This window comes from Xiphophorus hellerii, chromosome 8 (assembly GCF_003331165.1).
Source record: "Xiphophorus hellerii strain 12219 chromosome 8, Xiphophorus_hellerii-4.1, whole genome shotgun sequence".
In the NCBI taxonomy this organism is placed as follows: Eukaryota; Metazoa; Chordata; class Actinopteri; order Cyprinodontiformes; family Poeciliidae; genus Xiphophorus; species Xiphophorus hellerii.
In genome coordinates this window covers 23,787,893-23,809,075 of record NC_045679.1, presented here as the reverse complement: position 1 = coordinate 23,809,075, position 21,183 = coordinate 23,787,893, and the positions used below count along the sequence as shown (strand labels likewise).

General features: G+C 37.7%; 1 protein-coding gene across 5 annotated transcripts in view; it reads right to left on the bottom strand.

Moving 5' to 3' along the window:
* mast4 (microtubule associated serine/threonine kinase family member 4) overlaps nucleotides 1–21,183 on the bottom strand; it is a 104,565-nt gene that overhangs the window by 73,829 nt on the left and 9,553 nt on the right. For all 5 annotated transcript variants that reach the window (XM_032569060.1, XM_032569050.1, XM_032569052.1 and 2 more), the window contains exons 2-3: nucleotides 7,475–7,628; nucleotides 1,873–2,006 (exon numbers count right to left, since the gene is read on the bottom strand). In XM_032569060.1, coding sequence (XP_032424951.1) covers nucleotides 1,873–2,006; nucleotides 7,475–7,628 — 288 coding nt within the window. The remainder of the gene's footprint in view (nucleotides 1–1,872; nucleotides 2,007–7,474; nucleotides 7,629–21,183) is intronic.

Genomic DNA, 21,183 nt, shown 5'->3' with positions numbered 1-21,183 from the left:
ATCGCAGAGGGTCTGGGTGTCTTCTAAAAGCCCCCTCAAACATATGTGTGGACACACAGACATGAGCTTCACATGCTTTATTAAATTAACCTTTTCTCAAAGTGATATAGAGCACACACACGGGAATGACTCTCAGCCTAACGTCATCAGGCTGGCCTCTGAATTTGATTGTATCTCACTCCTCAGACAATAAAACAGCACACTGTGCACCGCTGTGGGATGAGAAAGCAGAGCGCCAATACAGTGAAGGTCATTTTTGTCCTGTGGTTAAAGGAAGGATGAAGTAATATGTCCAAAGGAGTTCTTCAGTATTTTCTTTTAGATTTCTAGACATTTCGCCTTTATAATGCTAGACTGAAAATAGTCCAGTAGCATGCAGCTGATCCAGAATGCTGCTGCTCCCGTTCTCACTAAAACCAGGGAGATAAAGCACGTCACCCCAGTTTTAAAGTCCTTAAACTGGCTCCCTGTAGCTCAGAGGATACAGTTTAAAATATTTAGCACTGAACGTTTTAGCACCAAAATACATTAAAGATCTGCTGTTGTTGCATCAACCTTCCAGACCTCTCTGGTCTGCTGGTTCTGGTCTACCCTCAATCCCCAGAACCACAACCAAACATGGAGAAACAGCATTCAGTTTTATGCTGCACTTCTGAGAAGTTCCTTTACATCAAGGCTAAAATCCCATTTGTTGGCTTTGATTAATAAGTGAAATATAGATCAATTCTAGCCTGGATTACAACTTTTCATTACTTCAGTCTTTATTTCGCTACTATAATGCATATATAATGTTTTTTTTTTGTTCACTATGTCATGTGAAGCACTTTGAACTGCCTTGCTGCTGAAATGTGCAAAGCAAATAAACTTGAATTCACATTTTGAACCAGTCCAGTTAATGAGAAAGCCATGAACCAAACATAGCATTTCCGGCCATTACGTCACAGGTCAGAAGCAATAAATAAAACTAAAAATAAAATTTGGATCACAGAGGCTGTTCTCACTATACCGGATTGAAAGCACAGACCATAATGTACTTGATACTATGTACAGCAAGCCTGGCTTAAAATTGCAAAACTTAATTAAATGTTGGATATAATTTTCTTATTTTTATTGAATGAAATCACTCTGTTAAGAACTTTTCTCAAATAAATAGTGAAATATCCCATTATCCCATAAGTAGACTGTATAAATGCATTCTGGGTACATATTATACATTTGAACCAAGGACCTAAAACAGGAAGAGTTTGGTCTGATCTAACCTCAAACAGTGAGGAAAAAAGGTACATCTGTCTTTCTATTCAACTGCATGCGTTTTATAATTACTAGCAATTTATGTGGAAGCTTTGGTGAAATATAGATTTTGATAATTGTTCCATATAAACAATTGCTGGTTTGTGTGATCACAATCTGTTCAAATTAAGCACAGTTTGGTTTGAATGAATGGGCTGCACAGTGGCGCAGTTGGTAGCCTTGTTGCCTTGCAGCAAGAAGGTCCTGGGTTCGATTCCCGGCCCGGGGTCTTTCTGCACAGAGTTCGTATGTTCTCCCTGTGCATGCTTGGGTTCTCTCCGGGTTCTCCGGCTTCCCCCCACAGTCCAAAAACATGACTGTTAGGTTAATTGGTCTCTAAATTCTCCCTAGGTGTGTGTGAATGGTTGTTTGTCCTGTCTGTCTCTATGTTGCCCTGCAACAGACTGGCGACCTGTCCAGGGTGAACCCCGCCTCTTGCCCAGAACGTTAGCTGGAGATAGGCTCCAGCACCTCCCGACCCCACTAGGGTGTACAGAAAATGTATGGATGATTGGTTTGAATGAAACATTAAGGTCAGCAGGATATTAAACCTGACCAGGAGCAGAAATAGTGATCACTCACCACGCTAGAGGTGAGGGAAGGGTCTGACTTTCCAAGGTTCAGGGATCGCATGCGGACCAGATTAGAGGTCTCGGATGACGACTGCAGCATCGTCTGTGTCTGCTGAAGGCTGGGGTGCAGCAACAGGTACTTTCCTGCAAAAAAGAAAAATAAAAAAGAAAGAAAGAAAAAAATAAATAAATATATCCCCAGTTTAGAAACCGCCAGATGAAACACAAAAAAAAGAATAAAAATCCTCTACAAAGAACAAACAATTCACCAGGATTAACATTTTAGTTCTGTGCCGGTTTACTCGTGCCACACAAGTCTTAAATTACAATGAGAGTTCAATGGATTTAGTGAATACACCTTTTGTAGCTGTTTGAACTTTCCTCGAGTATTCAAATGCCACCTGCAGTGAAAGAGACAGAAATCCTTCAACAGTTTTGCATTTCATAATAACCTTTATCAAGTACAGGTCAAAGGATGCCCTATGACATGAGAAAATCCCTGCTGTCAGCTCCTGTTAGGCACGTTAAGATAAACCTTCTTACTTTGTGCAGGAAGTAAAACGGTTAAATTAGGCCAGAGAAGGGTAAGCTTATTAAGAGCTCACAACCTAAACTACATAATCCCACAAGAGAGATATTCTAGTCCAAGAAGGAAAATAGGCCTAAAAAAACATCAGTTCACTCAATATTACTTTTTGAAAAGCTGCATTTAATCAATTTCTGTGGCTTGCAGCTAGATGGCAGTAGAAGCTGTTTAGTCAATTCCATCCATTATCAGTGTCTCCTCTTATCACTGAGCTTCAGTACACCAAGATAAAAGATGGCAAACTGAAAATGACCTCAGCAAACCAAACAAATCACACCACAATTTGATGAATCACTGAGTCGCCATAAATACTTTTTATCAATCTGAACATTTTTAATTTTATTCTATCAGGAAAAGTCAAGCTGCTGTTGGGCTGGGGGTTTGTTTTTCCTCCAATGAGAAACTAACAAAACAAAGGAAGGGAGTCTGTGCTCTAAACTGCAAGAGGATATATCCAGTTCATTCAGCCTGAGGGAAGTATCTATTTTTTATCAGGTGATATGATGAGCTGCAGAAGGTATGTTTGAAGTTCACTGTCCTGCTGACAAGATTTATTAAATTAGTGAACGCAGGGCTTGATTTACAGGCTGACTTTTAATCCACAGCTTTTTCAGAAACGCTCAGGAAATATTTTCAAATGTCTGCAGATCAAATATTTGCAAGAAGAGAGTGCGAGTCGGACTTGAAAAAAAGAAGTTCCACGCATTTGAAATTTGATGCATATTTTAATGCTTCGTTAAGGCCAAAAGGTTGTTGGTTTGGGGTAATAATTCAACTTAAACTTCATCTGCAGCACTCAAACATAATCAGCATCAATTGTGACAATGAAAAAAACCTTAAAGTAAATTCAGAAGCAAAGTCTCGCAGCATTTTTTTTTTTCTTAAATGGTGATCTTCGAGAGCTTAAAACCTTCCTTATTCTAGTCTGTGTATAGACCGTAAAGACTAACCGGTCCTCAGCTAGTAATAGTTTTTCTTTACTAGATATAGAGAAGTTTAGAAAAGTGTACGTTGATTTGTAGGCATTTCTTGTCTTGTCTTTCCAAACTGAATGTAGGGTTCTGCTGACTTTCCTTATCTGAGGAATGTCCAAGAAATACATTTTTAGTTGCGTCAATAGGAACATTATTGCTGATTTTTTGGGACAAGAATATATACTGTTTGAGCTTCTTACAAATTTTGACGTAGGATGGAGATACCAGCAAAAGTTGTGTTTTCAAAGAGAGAGAAAAATATATCAAATTAAAATAAACTAGAATAAAACATCAGCTGGAAGCAACCATAAAAAGACAAGTAATTTACAGGCAGACTAAAGATAACAAATTGTAAATATGAAAGTTCATGTATTTTGCAGTTTTCATTGGATAAAATATTCTTTTAACCCAGGACAAAGCCTGACAGACTGAAAATCATATCTTGAAGCTTTAATGTCATGTCAATAATGGCAAACATAAACAAAAAAATATGTTTTGGGGTTGAAAAAAGTCAAGTTGCCAAGTCATAAAAAAAACTAAAATCTGAACTTAAACATAACTCTGAAACCATTGTCTGTTCTGTCTCATCTTCTTCAGTCTCTCTATGATCAATGTTTAAAACCCAGAAAAATTAAAGAGTGAACCGACAGGATGAGGAGGGAAAAGTGAGGCCTTTCCTTCCTTACCGGCAAATGTTTTCCCTCACGACGGCCCTTCACATCCCGACATAAAGGAAACCGTCACAAATAACTCAACACTTGGAAAGGTGTGTATCAGCACTTACGGGTATACGGGTCAGGCTGGATTTCAAAATAGACATTTATGAGTAATGTCAGATCCCAACTTTGAGTCAACTGCGTTTAGACTTCATATTGCGAAAAATCAATCTAAAATGTGTCTCCAATACGGCCATTCGCAACAAGTCAAGTAAGGGTGGTTCCCATTTCACTGATGTAGCCCTTCAACCTTTAGGGAAATTAAGTCACAAAGCTCACAGTTTAGGTTTTTGTAAAAAAAAGAAATAAAAAATTTTAAACAGTCATTTTCCTCCTTTAACATCACACAGTCAGAAGAACATTACTTAATGTTTGCTGACCTTTCTGGTGAATAGGTGAATAATCCATCTTTTTAATTTACACTAAGCCCTCAGAGTTGTGTCTGTTGGATGTGAAAATTAGCTTCAGAAGTCAAAAACATACCCAACAGAAAAAAACTAGTCTATGACCAAAAGGAAAGACATTCATCAATGCTTTAACTGCACAACTAAAGCCCACTAACTGGCTTCAGGTTTGTTTATTTATCCTGTTTGTTTGTAGACCAGCCACTAAAGGTTAATGCATTTACTCAAAGCTGCACAGGTTTTATTAACTGAAAGGTTAACATTTTCATCAGCAAGGTGAAACTCTCTACGTAGCTCAGAAATCAGGCTTTTACAGCCACATATTACACGGAGCCTGAGTTGCTCTAATTTACTGCAGTACGCGAACAAAGCAGGCGGATTGAACAAAGGAGACATTTACTGGTTTGTGTCTTAAGGGAGAATTTATTTTTAAGAGCAAAACGTTGGTACGAGAAGAAAAATTAAACTTGTGATCAGTTGTTTTTAATCCGACTGTCAACTTTGATTTTTTTAAAAATGCTGAATATGTTTGTGTATTCTGGTTGATGTAACTTGGTGCATCAAGACCAAAAGTAGATTTTTGATCTTAATTGTCACGTTCCTGATTAAATACAGATACTGAATAAGAACATTTTAAAAAATCTGTTTTTAAAATTTATTGGACATGAAATGGTACAGATTTTCTTTTGGATATTTTCAGGATTATTGTCTAGTCTTGGGAGTTTTTTCCCCTGCTTTTCTTAAATTCCTTGCTAAACTTCTGCTTGCTTTGGAGAAATTAAAGATGCAAGAACAAAAGCCCAGCCAGTCGATTTTGTATTTTCTTTCTGTCCACACAGTCAGTGCCAGCTGCCTTCTTGCACACTAATCCACCATGATGAACAGCCTATTAGTGGTGCGGCCACCCTGACCGACTGACCGAGGAGTCATTCAGCTCATTCACCGAGTTTGACATCACAAACAGAGCATAACAAACCAAACACACTAGAAAGCCATGAGGTCATTAACACTCCTGATGCTCCTGACAGACAGGAGTCCGCTCAGCAGCAGGGAGGCCAGAGAGAAATATTGGACAATATTAATACGAAAGTACAAACCCGGGTGAGTTTTATACGTTTCAACTCTATGACCAAGTCACATACTAGTCTAAGGTTTTGTTTTTTTCTCTAGTAACTTTCCAGTTTTCTAAAAGGCCATCTAAAACGGCAAGCATAAAAATTAGTCTGTGCAAAAACTGCAGATGTGCAAAAGGTTACGTTAAAATGCTAATTTTAAAGAGGAATTGTATTTTTTTAAGGTGCATAGTGCATTTTTTTAATTAAAGAGATTATTTGCCAACAATGACAATCAATAAGTGATATTGATAATGGAATCTGCATTGCTAAATACTTATCAATTCCCATTCCTAGTTGATGGGGCTGAATAATAAAGATTCCTCTTCGATCTGGACGACAACACTAGCAGAAGAGTTTAGTTAGTCACCGTTTAAATATTTGCGTGGCAGGATTTTGGTTGGCTGATAGAAAAGTATACAAAATAAAAACCAGTGCTCTTTGTTTTCCCCATAATACTGCTGAAGATCTTGTCCCAGCTCATTTTTATGAACCCGGTATGGTGCATCGTTTCGCCCTGTGAGCTGCTAGTTTTGACTGGCTCTCTGAATTACACGCTACAGCCATTTTCCTGTCGTCTTTCATACCCTTACCACCAGTGAGTAGAGCAAAAAACAAAAAAAAGACATAAACCAAAAAAGATTACGGAAGGCAGCTGAAATGAACAATAGCTACAGCTGGTTAAAAGGTAAAATCTTAAATAATGCTTATTTTACAATAAGCCTATTTAATTAGCAACCCACAGACTGAATCCACCCTGCTCACTACTTGATTGTGGCCCTTTGAATAAGTTAAAAATAGAGGGAGACAATCTTTTCATACTGAAACATCACTTTGCTAAAGAACAAAATCAAACAGGGTGCTGTATAAAAGATTTAATTCACACATTAAGCTCAGGATGTTAACCAGTAAACTTCCACTTCAGTTTAATGGGGTTGATCTGGTAAAAGTCTTTGCGTTTTCCACAACTTCCCTCTGAGGCACCTTTTATATTCGCACAGACGGAAAAACATTCAGCGACGTGTTGGAAAACCTGTGACTGTTTTGTCTGAAGCGGCTCACTAGACTCGCCTGGTAAGTTTGAAAGCTCTCTCCTGTCCTCACCTGGGAAGGCCCCGGGCTGTGAGCCTGTGCATGTGAACAGATTTTCCTCAAGTCATTCTGAGCAACACGGTAGATTAAGAGAAAACTGTTCACAGGAGGATCAGCCAATCCTCTTTTTGAAAACGCGTCCAATCATGTTAATCCACTGAACTTGTCAAATTTAAACATCGACTGATAAATTATACTGAAAGTCCTTAAATCTCGCTCCTTCCGACTTACACATATTTAAAGTCAAACGTGTTTTGTCTGGGGTGAAAAGTCGTTGGCTATTTGTTTCCATTAGCTAACAACCATGTTGGTCTGTAGGCACAGACGTGGTTAACACTAGTGTAAAATCTTTCTCAGTGTATGATATTAACCATGACAAATCATTCTTAAGCTGCAGGAAGAATGATTAGTGAAGCCGGGTTACCGTCAGGAGGCAGCAGAAAAATGATCCAGATGAGCCCTATTATTATCTTAGTAGGATTAGTTACTGTAAACATGGGCTGTGCAGGAATCCACAAACAATCCCTCCATGTGCTTTGTGCTTTTGAAACCAAAATACGTCACGCATTTCTTATTTGTATGCCAAAGCGATGAGTCACAATGGTGTCGTAAAATAAAAACACGAGGACAAATCAGAAAGAGGGAACTACACACAGCATGTGTCAGATTATTTTAAATCAAATCTGGTGGTAAAATGTAAAGAACGAACGCAGACATGAAGAAATTACCTGTCAGGCCACCACCAAGACTTCTTCTACGAAGCTGTTTTCCATCCTCGCTGAGATGCCGCTTGAATTTGAGAGCAGGACTTATTCCGTGGGTTAGCTCAGGAATACTGGACTTTCTCAGGAGTATCGGAGGTGGGAAGAGAATGTTGTCCAACTGCAGGAAAAGCAAGAAAAAGAGGGTAAGACTGGAAGGAAGATGTAACACAGCTGGACCCAAGACACCTTCATAGAAGGAATGCCAGACCTTCTTTAAACGATAATGATATCAGACTTTGTGTCTGCAAGGATGCAAAAAGAAAAACAAAACCAAAGGAACAACCACAGAAAAATCAGTTCCTAGAAGGAATTGGATAATTTCAACTTGCAGGTTAAACAGATGAGAATACGCTTCAGTGTGGCGACTGAGAAGACCTCAGTTACATACAAGAAGAAAAGATTTTTATAATATGACGACACAGGCATGCAGTGCATTCAGGCTGCTAAGTAGTGAGAGAGAGCAAGACATTGGGGAAAGCCAAGTTTCTTTGTTTTATGATTGAGCTGCTGACCTAGATCATGAAAGATGCCGGGTTTGGAAATATTGGTAGTGCTGGGAAGCATCAGAGTTAAAGTAGTAAAACAGGGTCAATCACTTTCACTTGCAAGATTTATCATTTTTCATACAAAAACTGGATGTCTTCAGTCTGGTGCTTTGGTCCCAACTAACTTTTTTATGTATTGTTTGGAAGACAATTTAGTTTACAGAGACTTTATAATTCATTTTATTTGTTGCTTTGATTATTTTGTTTATTTTGGATATTTTAAATGTCTTCCAGTTCCAGTGTTAAGTTTGTTAGACTTTGAAGTTTATTGATCTTTGAGAAAATGTTCTTGGATTATTATGCAATTACCATAAAAATGATATCAAATCAAAAAATTGTATTGTTTATCACGATAACCTTTGGGACAATTTATCATCCAGTAAATCCAGAAAAATGCCTTTTTAATTATTCTAATATGGTTAATCGCTAACCCAAGTGATTGCTGAATAATACACGAGATGTGACATTGCCTCTTCTTCAGCAAAATATACAAACTAGAGGCAATTTTCTTGCATGACAAAAAATGGAAAACCAGTTACGTCAAAATCCAATTTTAAAACGGAAAACCTCATTGTCGGAGGCATCTAGTAAACATCTGCAGGAATAAACCGATTGCATATTCCATTCTTCAGCGCTGTCTATTGCAGCCCTATTGTGCTCCCTGAAGAGGACACAGTGAAGCTCAGACAACGTAACAAAGCGCAATGGGGAGGAAGAGACCCTCCCTGAGAATACAAAGATACACAGAGGTGAGAGCAGTGTGTGGAAGGAAATGCCCTCTGCTTCCCCCAAGGGATGATTCATGATCCAAGCTCTGCTAGGACAAATACAAGCAAACCTTTGTAGCAAGAGCAACGATAGACACAATGTGTCCTTCCTTTTGGTTGTTATGAAATAAATATACTTTTACCAATATAATTAAGATGCTAAGAAATGTATATTAGCTCTGGGCAACGTTTATGCATATGTTGCATAAGTTACTGAACAGAATAGTTCAGTAAGTACTCAAATATTTTGTTCTTGGTTATGTATGCACATGTTTTCTCTGTCATAGTGATTGTTTTGTTTTGTTTTTCTTAAAAACTTGTGAAATGATAGAAAAAATAAATCAAAACCAAGTAAAAAATATTAAATTCATTCCAATTTATTCATATAGCCCCAATTCACGACAAATGTCATTTTAATACACAGCAAAAAGTAATTTAAGTCCAATCACACACACATACATTCCAAATGATTCAAGTTATCAAATATTTCAGTCAAGTTCAGTAAATTGGTCAAAAAAAATAAATAAATAAAATAAAAATAACTTTTCAATGTAAGAAAATTCAGCAGACTGCATATAGTCAATGATTATTTAGTACGTTCTATGTTAAAGTAAAAACTTAATAGCAGAAGAAGGAGGATATTTAGTTGTTGGCAGCATTATCTCAGTCAATGCAGAAAGTCCCACAGTTACAATCATCCCTCATTCCTATTGGCAAGCCACAAAAAATTCGATTTGTCAATGGGGATGGGCAATATTGTTTTGTTAATGCCAGAGAAAAAAGAGTTAGCATGATAAATAGACATTCCATAATACAAAGGTTCTCAAACCTCAATGATTGATATCGTTGAAATTATTATGTCTGCTATTCATGGGGGCAATAAACACTGCGCCTATGTTTGAAAATATGACTGGTTGGAATCATTGTGTAACATTTAGCAACACAATTGCACTTTTTAATAGCTTCATGGAAACATTTTAGCTGGTGAAAGTTTAGACCACGGGAACCATTTTTGTTTTGTAACAAAAAAAAAAATGCTACATGAAACAAATTTGCTTATTTTTTTTAAAAGAAATCTGCTACATGAGATTTTAAAGAAAGAAAAATATTTTTGTTGTTGTTGTTGTTGTTCGGTCTTAAAAAAATCAAGAAAATAATCAAACTTTCACAAAAGGAAGGAACTTTTGCACATCAGAATGTGCAATAAGGGTCACTGATACACTAGTCAACACAAAACTACAAGCATGATCACTTCCAGTGATGAAAAAGCCACGGCAAGCAAACGATGACAAGGAAGTGAGAACATTCCTATTGCGCTGCATGGCCTGTAAACGGGAGAAAAAACGACCACAACTTGATCTGCCTGTGACGTCAAAGTCACCACAGCAAATACGTATATACCTCTATGAAATGAAAAAGGTTGATATTCCTTAATTATTTTCAAAGTATAGCATTAATTAGCTCCAAGATTTTAGAGTGTTCAAATGAAAGAAGTGCTGATCTATAAAGTTCACAAGTGTAGATTCCTTAAAGAAAAATACCTGATGCAATTTAATGCATGTCAACTGATGCAACTACCAAAACTACTGTATTAAAGTGATGCACCCTGACTTCGATGCTGCACTGCAGCAAGTGCAGCCAAATGGAAACAAACAGCACTGCACACCCACCAGCTTAATATTTAGGAAATAAACAGCGCCGGGGCAGAGATGAACAGCTCAGATAACATCCTCTAGCTCAACACTAGCATCTACAAGAAGCATTCTTAAAATATTTAAATCACATCCACGCATATTCAGCGTATCATACATGAAACATGTTTAGCCACAGGTTTCACCAAATAACAGTGAACTAAAAAAGACGTGTTTATTAGTCTACAGGAAAAGCTTGTGCTATTTGTGTTTACTGCAAACAGTGATTTCCTGTCAGAGATCTTCTGAAGAGCAAGAAAAGAAACTTTGGGTTTTATTTCAAGATTGGGCTGCAGCTTCGAATTTTGATTGGGTTGCCAAAACAATCAAGGTATTTTTATTTATTATTATTATGGCTGCTAATAGTTTGAGTGACTCACTCAATCAGCCCTGGATCTCCAAGCTAAAAATAAATCTCTTGCTTGTCTAAAGTCTACATCAGTTGCTACTGGAAGCTATTGGTTTTTCAATAAGTGAGACATTTAGGTCAAGACAACCAAAAGACCTATGTTATGACAAAATAAGCAGAAAATCCTACATCTCAGATTGAAAATATTCTGTACAAATTTGCTTCTTAATAAGTTCTCTAGAGAAAAATGGACACAAGCAAACCCAAACCACAGTTGATGTTAATTTAAATGTTTCCCCCTCCCTGTCTATCAAAGAAAACCCAAAGGTGAAGGAATGGAACCAAAATTTATCCCGTTAGCAGATGGTGCAACAGTGTCCAGGTGTTCAAAGACAAACATATTCAGATTATTAAAACAAACTGAGCCCAGGAACGGACAGACTTATGTAACATTATAGCAAACACACAACAACCAAACTCTGTAAGCAGCTTTCAGGTATGCGGCGAGACAAACACGGGCATAAGCCGTATTGGTCTGCGCCAGGAAATTCAAGAAGGGTTATTCTGAAATGCACTCGTACAAGCCTGACCATGACGTAAGGCGATCTATGACCCGAAGGACGATGCAGAGATGGGGATCTCAGTCAGATGTCCTGTATGTCTCAGCTTTCTCTGCTACTTTCACATTTTCTTTTGACTGCCTACCCCTATGGCTTAAAAAAAGAAAAACCAGGACTTTTTCTTATCTCAAAGGCAGTCGAGGCACATATTTAAGGTTTGTTCAGTACTCTGCAAAAATGTTCACATCCCTGGAACTTTCCCACATCTTTTTGTGTTCCAATCACAAACTTAAACGTATTTTCATTAAATATTTTGGACAGATGCTTTTCCATCCAACCAGCTTGGGGTATTTTATGAAGAATGGCTTTAAGTATCAAGAGAAAGTTTTACTTTACAGTGAAGAAAATTCAAATGAAATACACTGCAGTCTTTGGCTGTAACATGACAAAATGTAATAAAGTTGGGGGCGTTTGAATACATTTGCAAAGCACTGTAAAACACCTACTTACAAAAAAGACAACAGCAGCAGTCATTTTTTTCTTCACTGGAGAATACAACCAGACATTGTTACAAAGGTACTATATTTAGCTAGTAAAAAAAAAGTATACAGCACAATCACCATAAAACTAGTTTAGATGTGTATTAATTTGTGATCTTTGCTTTTATTTTTCATAATAACCATGATGAAAATGCAAACCAGTAGATCTGCAGAGGCTGTCAACGCTGCATGGGCCCAAGTGATTTCTGCATTAGCTAAACTGTAATTACAGGCCACTCATGCCAGCCATGAATCACCAAGATAATCAGTAAATCCATGCTTCCCACTCTATACATATCAGCATTTAAGAGGCTAACACAGCCACACAGCAGACTCTCTTATTAAAGGATAATAGTGCAATATCGTTCCATTCAAAACATCTGCGTTGATTTAAGAGTGGGTGTCAGCCTTTCAAATGCCTATTTGATTACACCGAAAGCCCTGAAGTCAAGTCAGTCCCAGTTCACTTTCTGTGTCCACAGCAAATAGCATACTGGTTTCAGTTTTGGCAGCAGCCACTGGCCTTTCACCCACCATTCCTCTCTATTTGTGGCGGGGTCGCACAGAGCTCCCGAGTGCAGCGTCGAACACCTTTCCTCCCTCTCTCACCGCATCCTCTTTTCCACCCTGAGCCCGATTCACAGTGGACAATATCAACAGTGTTTTGTTACCAAAGCAGAGAGCAAACCGCTAAACACAAGGCGAGCTGCTCAACACACACTGACGGTATGCAGACTGGAAAATGAGAAAATATCCTGTTTAAGTCTGATGTCACACAGTTGTGTTTGGGAATACGGACAAATACTTTCAATGATAAATTATGCCCAGAGGGAAACTCATCGTAACATAGTGCGTTTAAAAGAAATTCTGTGTGATCGACCAAGACAATGTAGCACATAACTCATCAGTGAGAAAAAAAAATTCCCCCCATTTTCCTTTTAGAAGTAAATATATGAGTAGTGTGATGTGTCACCACTTCCTCTGAGCAAACACTTAACACAAGTACTAATCTTGCCATGTATTCTCAATTGGGTTTGTGTCTGGATTTGACTAGGCCTTTAAAACCAATGGTAGGTCTGGTTGTATGTATCTGGAAGGTGAACCTCAAGTGTTTTGCAGTTTCAACCTTCTTTCTGCCCAGATTCACCTGCATTTATGTAGATTTTCACATCAGCTCTAATCTTCTGCCTCATCAGCTGTGCAGAATGAAGAAAATGTCACTGCAGCATGATGCTGCCACAACTTAAAGGGCTTTTTCACCAACACAGTCTGGAACCTGTTCCAGTTTCCAAACATGAATTTGAACCAGTGCTGCGTGTCTCCACTGGAAACGAGGGAAACGCAGCTTACTTTTTTAGATCATATTTCTAACATATTCCAGTTTGTTCATGCTAATGAACAAACTACAGATTCCAGAGTTACTAATGGAGTACCACAAGGTTAAGTCCTTGGGCCAGTTATTTTTTCATTACATCATTACAGTTTTTATCAGAATAAAGCGTAGCAAGTTGTTGAGCTGCTGGAAAATTAACTGCTTAGTCATTTACTCTGCTTGGCATTAAATTGTCTCTGATGATAAAGTCAATTACCTGGGTGTTATCTTTTACCAGGACATCAAAATTGCTATATTAAAACATGTTTGCAGGACTTTCTTTCACCTTTGTGCTATTGCCAAAATTTGAAATATCCTGTCCCAGAGCGATGCAGAAAAACGAGTCTCATTTGCTGCTTCAAGGTTGAACTATTGCAGTTATTTCAATCATGAATTATTTAATAAAAGAAATAGAAAAAATAGTAAAACGTGAGAAGGAACATATGTTTTTAACCTCAGCTTCTCTACATTGGCTCTCTGTGTTAAAAGCCTGAATATAATTTACAACTATTCTTCCTGCTTATGAAAAGCTCTCAGTATTTATGCTCCATCATATTTTACATACCATTTGTTTTCAACAAACCCATTTAATCTCAGACTGATGGTTCTCAAGGTTCCTAAAGTGGAACCTTTTCATTATTAAGCTCCTCTTCTGTGGTCCAGCTCCCAGTTTTAGTCTGAGGCAAACACTCTGTCTACTTTTAGGACTAGCAGGCCTAAAACATTCCCTTTTGATAAGCTTTGAGTTTGAATGCTTAGCTACACGTATAGCTGTAGCGCTTTGGACTTTTCTTCTGGAGAACATACAGACCACTCTATCATTTGCTGCTGTAACTTTATTTTTCACCTGGCATTCTGTTTCAACAGTGACCCCTTCGTGGAGAAGTCAAGTTCTTCCTACAAATAGCTTCATTAATAATACAGAAAGTTCCACTTGACTCCTTCTGCTGTGTTTTTGAGTGTCTGTTCTGTCTTCTCAAACCCCCAGAAAGGGGGACAGGACGCGATGGACTGTCTGCTGTCGCTACACGTCCATTCAGGAAACGCTGCAATGTGATGGGTTTCCATAGATAGAAAACTTTTATCCAATCAAGTGCCCTGAGACAACATTTGATATTATTTGGAACTACATAAACAGATTTAAAATGTCTACTGGAAATATTTGGACATTTTAGAAACACAATTTCACTACAAACTGCATTCTGATGACTAGATCTTTAGTGAAATGAGAAAATCTGTTTTAAAAAAAAATCTGCATTAAAAATGCATGGTCCCTTAGGTTATCATTGCTTTATAGATGAAGGGTGAATAGTGCAAACTTGATGGAAAAGCAGCAAGTTGCAGAAAGCAGAACAAGTGTTAAGCACAGACTGTAAGCCTGTATTTGGATTTTACCAGCCAAGATTCAAGATTACCGAAGTTAAATACCCCAAAGGTGGGAAAAACACTGGGTGCTAAGGAGTGAAAAGTTTTCTGTATGCAACACTAACAAACTGACAGAGCAGGAAGAAAAGAAAAAAAAACTGTATTTCACCACACAGACAAGATTAGACAAATATTTCCCAAGGCTGAGGAATTAATACTTTAGTAGTTCAAGCCAATAAAAACGTTGCAGCATTGACACACTCATACGATCTCTGCCAAAGCTGTACTACAAGGCTGAGGAATGAAAGCAACACACGTAGGAGGAGTTTTAATAGTTTTAACCAGCAAACTCAACGTTTCAAATAAAATGTTTTAATACACAACAGCGTGAAGTGAATGTGTAAACCCTGAAACTGTTCTGCGAATGTGTAACTTTCAGACATCCTCATTCAGCAGGACGTCGCCTCTTTTTGAGAAGGCATTGTGGTGACATGTTGCTCATTTTACCGGAGATTGATGAAGGGAACTTTTTAAAGGGGGACCAATTCGCTATTAGAAACTTTCATCAGTTGCTAAGACACAATATTCTCAGGTTTACAGTGAAACAGGAAGAGAGTCCCCATACATCAAGGCAAGTTTCACCTGCTTCCAGTCAGTGCCGTCTTGATTCACTCTTTGCTCTCCCGGCCATTGTTTCTTCATCACTTCCTTCTGAGAATAACACAAGTTCTCGATAATGAATCATTTCTAGAGAACAGCTTTCAAAAAAATCTGTTCTCCAAAAATAAAAATGTCTACATACATAACAAAATGTCTCAAATGTGTAGGTTTACATGTTTAAGTTCAATTATTAGCCACAAAAGACAGAATACTACCGCTTATACAATGTGATTTCATCATGCTGGTGTAAAATTAATTTCCTACTGAATTACAGGCAGTTTGCATAACATTTTGAGGATGATTTCACAGATGAAAGAGGCTCTTGCTTTAATTAGCAAGTCGATGGCCAGTTGAGACAAGTAGCGTTTGAAAAGATGAACTGATCGCCAGGACAGAGTAGTTTGTCAAAAGCATTGTACTGCAAATTACCCAGCCCTGTTCAAATACAGATTTCCATTTGTTGAAACTGAGGGAAACAGTGAGTCGACTATGAATAAGCCACTTAACATATGAGTGCATTAAAAGTGAATATCGCTTGCAGAAAGCCATCAGGTGACTTAATACCCCTGACACATTGATGTAAGAATCAGTTTGCCCCACAGATTTCTCCCAATTTTATTTTTCTTTCAGGTCAAAGAGATTTTTAATTATCATGCAAAAACAACTTGAAGAAAAACAAATCTCTAAAAATAATCGTTGCTTAAACCAAACAAGTGATTGTGGCACATTTGGCGACAACTCCTCTCTCAAAAATCATTCAACTTTTATTATGGGCAAAGAGTCTTTTACATCAGAGATCAAAAAACTAAATCTTAAAGTATTTTGTCCTTTAGGTTCTAGTGGAAATATTTTTTGTACACTTCAAATAAGAAAAAATACATTTTTCAGGATCTTTTAAGCAAGACATAAGAGCTTGTTTTAAGTAAATAATTCCTTAATATTGATTGTAAAAAATATATATTCGCTTCACTGGTTGATTTATTCACTTATAACGACACATTTTTCCCATGCTTTAAGTAAAGGACTCTTCAACACAGTTTGTTATAGATGACTGAATCAAAAGCAATAAATATATAAAGAGACTCTCTGAGTTAGTTCTTCTAAAATAAATTAAATGCAAAGAATGCCATTAAAATTTGGGATAAGATACATCATCAGGCTCAAGTAAAGACTGTCTTCTAACCACCATGAAGTTGTCCCTTTTTGGTTTTATTATTACAACTCATGTTTACTTTTACTAGGCATCTCTTTTTGAAAAATGGTTTGATAAATCCTGCTAAGTAAAAAACGTCCATGACCGTGATTGCGTAATGCATCCTTGAAGGTTCTAGAAAAGTTGACATTCCTTCCCCCCTCGCATCTGTCCTATTCCACCCTCCATGATTTCCACTTCAGACCAAATCCCTCTTCGCCTGCTCCCAGCCTCGACAAGTGTTTAATCACAGGAAGAACAGAGGTGAAATGTTTTACAGTTCAAATCACAGCAAGTGTGTTTAACTCTGGCATTTCATCTCTAAGACCCGTCTCACAGAGTACTTAACGGCACAGTCACTGAATGAGAAGAAGAAATGAAATTAACAAGCAAAGACTCAAAGTTTTACAAGGATTTTTTCTGCCCTCCCTGGAGAATTCAGTTTCCTGTGTTGACAAGACCTTAAATAAACAGCAGTCCTTTCCTTCTTCCATTTCATACCATCATCTATGTTGAGATTTATCATTTTCAGCACTGGAAAGAACTGAACCCTGCACCATTTGTCCAGCCAATTAACTTCATTTTTCCATGCAGAGGGACCATAGAGATCTAACATATGCATTTTATATTATGTGCAGGCTGGTCTCCGGCCAGAGAACAAGTAATATTTGGTAATGATGTATATTTGAGGGTTTTTATCAACTCATAGTCTTAAAATAACTTTCACAAGGCTGCTGCATGATCATGTGATCATGAGGTTTGATTGTAAAAAGAGATAGGAGTAACTTCATTCCACAAGCCCCTTCAGATTCGTTTTTAGACTAGACCACTAACAATATTTACGATATAGTAGTCCCGCTGTTTATGCTTGAACCCAGTTAATAGAGAACTACCGTCTCTTACCTTGTTTCCATTAGAGGATGAATCCCGGGGAACAATTAAATTCCTGCCAAGGGACATTTTATCTAGGCACCAACAAACATCATCCACATCACTTTAAACGCAGCGCAGAAACCAGGGATTACAACCAGAAACCCTTCGACAGAGGACGGGAAAGAAGAGTCAAAAATCAATGACAGATTGTGTTCAGCCAGCCCCTCGCAAGACTGAACAGAGCCTTAACCAGATTGCGCTAATCCTCTTAGTCTCAAAGTGAACATTGACACTGGATGTTCTTCTTATCATCCTGCCTGCTTAAACAAACGGCCGCTTATTTAGGGGTACAACATGCGGGCCGAGCCGGCACGCAGGAAACGGCTAAACATCACCAACCATAAACAACTGTTGATACACAAAGCAGGCACTGATGCTCTGCTTCACTGTTTACCTTCCAAATTCATGGAACAGATCCTCGCAGAGTAAACGTAGCGGCCAAATAAAGGTTACCGTGTGTCACAATGAATTGAAAACCCAGAGGATTAGTGGGTTAAAAGTGGAGGTTAAATTACAACGACCTGTTGAAGCTTTATGGGAATTAAAGTTGCAAGTTATAGCACAAGCATGCACTGTGGTTCAGACATTTTCACATTTGGCTAACATTATCCACATTTTCTTCTTATTTTCTCATTCAGTTTAGCTTCAACATCAACACAAGTAAAGAGTGTGTTTTGCAAGTTTAACAACAACAAAAAAATTACTTTCATATGAATTCACATCTGTTTATTAGCAGGAGTTCGTTAAGGCATTTTTAGACATACATTTTAAGGCGTTATTAGAGTAGTACTTATACATAATGATTGAACTAAAAAAGTAAACAAAGGCAATACAGTAGAGAATTTACCACCACAGGGTCTCCATTCACATACTACTAATAAAGTGACTAGATTTCTTCCATTTTGCATTAATTGCCCTTAAAATATTTTTATTTTGTGACTCAGGCATTTTGTAAGCAACTTCTCAGGATTATTTTAAAAGCCTTCTGGTGGACTGAATTTTCAAGCTAACATTGTTTGCCGATCTCAGCGTCTCGTCTCACACATGGTCAGCTTGAACAAAGTCATCCGTCTATATTGATTTTGCTTTTAGGGAAGTCATCTTTGTTTGCCGGTGAAATTCAGTTGTAAATTATTTGCCTGAGTCAACTATATTTCAATCCAACAGGCAAGCATGGACAGAGACTGGATTAACATAAAAAATAAAAACGCGTCACAAATTCAGTCAGGTTAGCTAAACAAAATACCTAGAAGAAAAACTCATTTCTGTTTTAATTAGAACTTTTTTTTAATTTTCAAACAAAACAAATACAGTCTTGTATTCTGCTTTTCTTTTAAACCATCTCCTTTTCTTTCTAGCTAAATTGCAATGTTTTGTGGCTCAAAGCAAAAAATTAAGACCAGAGCTTAAGCAAGAGTCAGTTCTTCTTGTGCAGACATGAAGTTGGCAAAAAAAAAGCCTTTCTCCCCAGGAGATATATCTTGTTGAAAATGCTTCAAATAAAAAAAGAAAGAAAAAAAAACATATGGGGCTGATGTTCCTAGAGTCCTACTGATGCAAGAGATCTCCATTACATTTATCCTGAGGTCTTGTTCTCCGTCTTAATTAACTCCTACGTTTCTGCTACTACTGAAGCGACAGGTACGTACAGAATTACGACTAAACGCCGCCGTCTTTGAGAAACAAAAATCCACATAAATGACCACGCCGGCACAACGACGCTGGCAGGCATTAAGGCGTGAAATTAAAGCATGTTTTGTTGTTTCAACTGCCTCCTCAGATTCACTTTCGCAATGGCATTTTCTTCCTACTTCTGCTTTACATTCTTTCATGGTTTGCCCTGACTTTTCAGCCGACTCCCGCACTCTTCTGCTGCTTTTTATTTACCTACAAAAAGCACACAAAAGAACTCGCTGTACAACTAAATTTGGCCTCTGTTTACTCATACAATCTTAACAGCATCTGGCTGTTTAGTTATGCAAAGTCATTGTTAAATCCACTACAGGAAATGAAACAAAAGCTGTCTTTTGGCATTTCTTACTCTCTCTTTTCCTCTCTCAGAGGATTGCCGTTCAAAGGGCATGCATTAAAGCCAAGACAAGACTTATTGATAGAAGCAGCTCTGTGTACATTTATGACAATTTTCAATTGTTTAATAAGGAAAAAGGGAGTTAGCAATCTGCCCAGTAACCATTATTTCCATCATAAAACTGCATAGTTGTTTCAGTAAATTCATTATTTGCTGTTTTAGGGGGAAATATCACACCAGCACTGCCTTAAACAACTACGCCAGCCTGCCACACATTTTTGGACATGTTGAAAATCTCCATAGCTGGAGTGCACTGCTCTGTCCTGCACATGTGCATCATTGCAACACAATTGATGCGAGCACAACTCAAATATCAGTACTGACCCAACAACAACATTCACCGTCTCGCTGTGCTGTGCTGCCTGCACTGCTGAGACTCGTTCTGCTGGATATACTGTACCAGTGTTTCCCAACCCGGGTCCTCAAGGCACACTGTCCTACATGTTTTAGAGGTTTCCCCGCTTTAATGTGTCTGATTCAACTGATTGCAGTCCAACAAACGCAGTAATCAGTCATCAATTGAAATCAGCTGGACTGAAGCAAGGAAATACCTAAAACATGCAGGGCAGTGAGCCTTGAGGACCAGGGTTGGGAAACACTGTCACATGGATCAGAAAATGAAACAAGTCTTCTTTCTGAGTAGTAGGCAAATAATTGCCCAACCACAATGGCACATGAAGCACGGAATTGCAATTATGAGATAGTGAACTGATCCTGAACTGTAAAGCTAAAGCAAAATTGATGATTTTGCAACAAACATAATGCCATCTTCTGAGTTTCACTGCCTTGATCCTAATATATCTGCACTATCCAGTTGGTTTTGCACAAGTTCGCCTTCATGTCCTCATGTTTAGACCCACATAACACCAGTGCTTCTCTCCATCATGGACTTCAAGAACCACGTTCCTACATGTTTTAGGCGTAATAGTCTACCACACATGACTTAAATGAATAAGTAATAAACAGAATAGGTGGCCAGGAGTTAATGCAATCATTTGAATATGGGGTGATGGAGAAGACACACATCAAAAAGACAAAGAAAAGGATTGAAAACCACTTACTTAGATTTAAGAATAGGGGTAGGGAAAAAAGGAAAGAAACTTTATTGGGCTATTTTCTAAGTTGGATCCAATGTCAACTTATAGCTCAAGGTAAGTAATGGTAAAAATTGATATGTTGACATTTGCTTAGAATTTTATTAGTTATCATGACAGTCAGCCCAGTTATTTATTATAAACTGTAAGCGTCTATGAATTTTTAGATTGTAAATAGATGGGACCTTGGGTTTAACTTTACTTAAAGGCAGCCAAGATGTTAAGGACCAAAATGTTCCAGGACAAACCGTTACCTGCTGGAGCTCATTGTCACCGTGGAGTGAAACAAAATATTCAAACTTGGAAAAATAAACATTCAGTTCATGAGTCCAATGACTATTGGGTAAATAATAAAAATATGAAACCTCATTTTTATAAGAGTAGTGATTTCATAAATCCCAAATAGTGTTTTAAAAAGTACAAATAATGCAGATCCTAAACTATGTGCTTTTAGTAAGTCACAATATTTTCAGAGATTTATAAATAATTTAAAATTGGTGACAGCGTCAATGTTTGC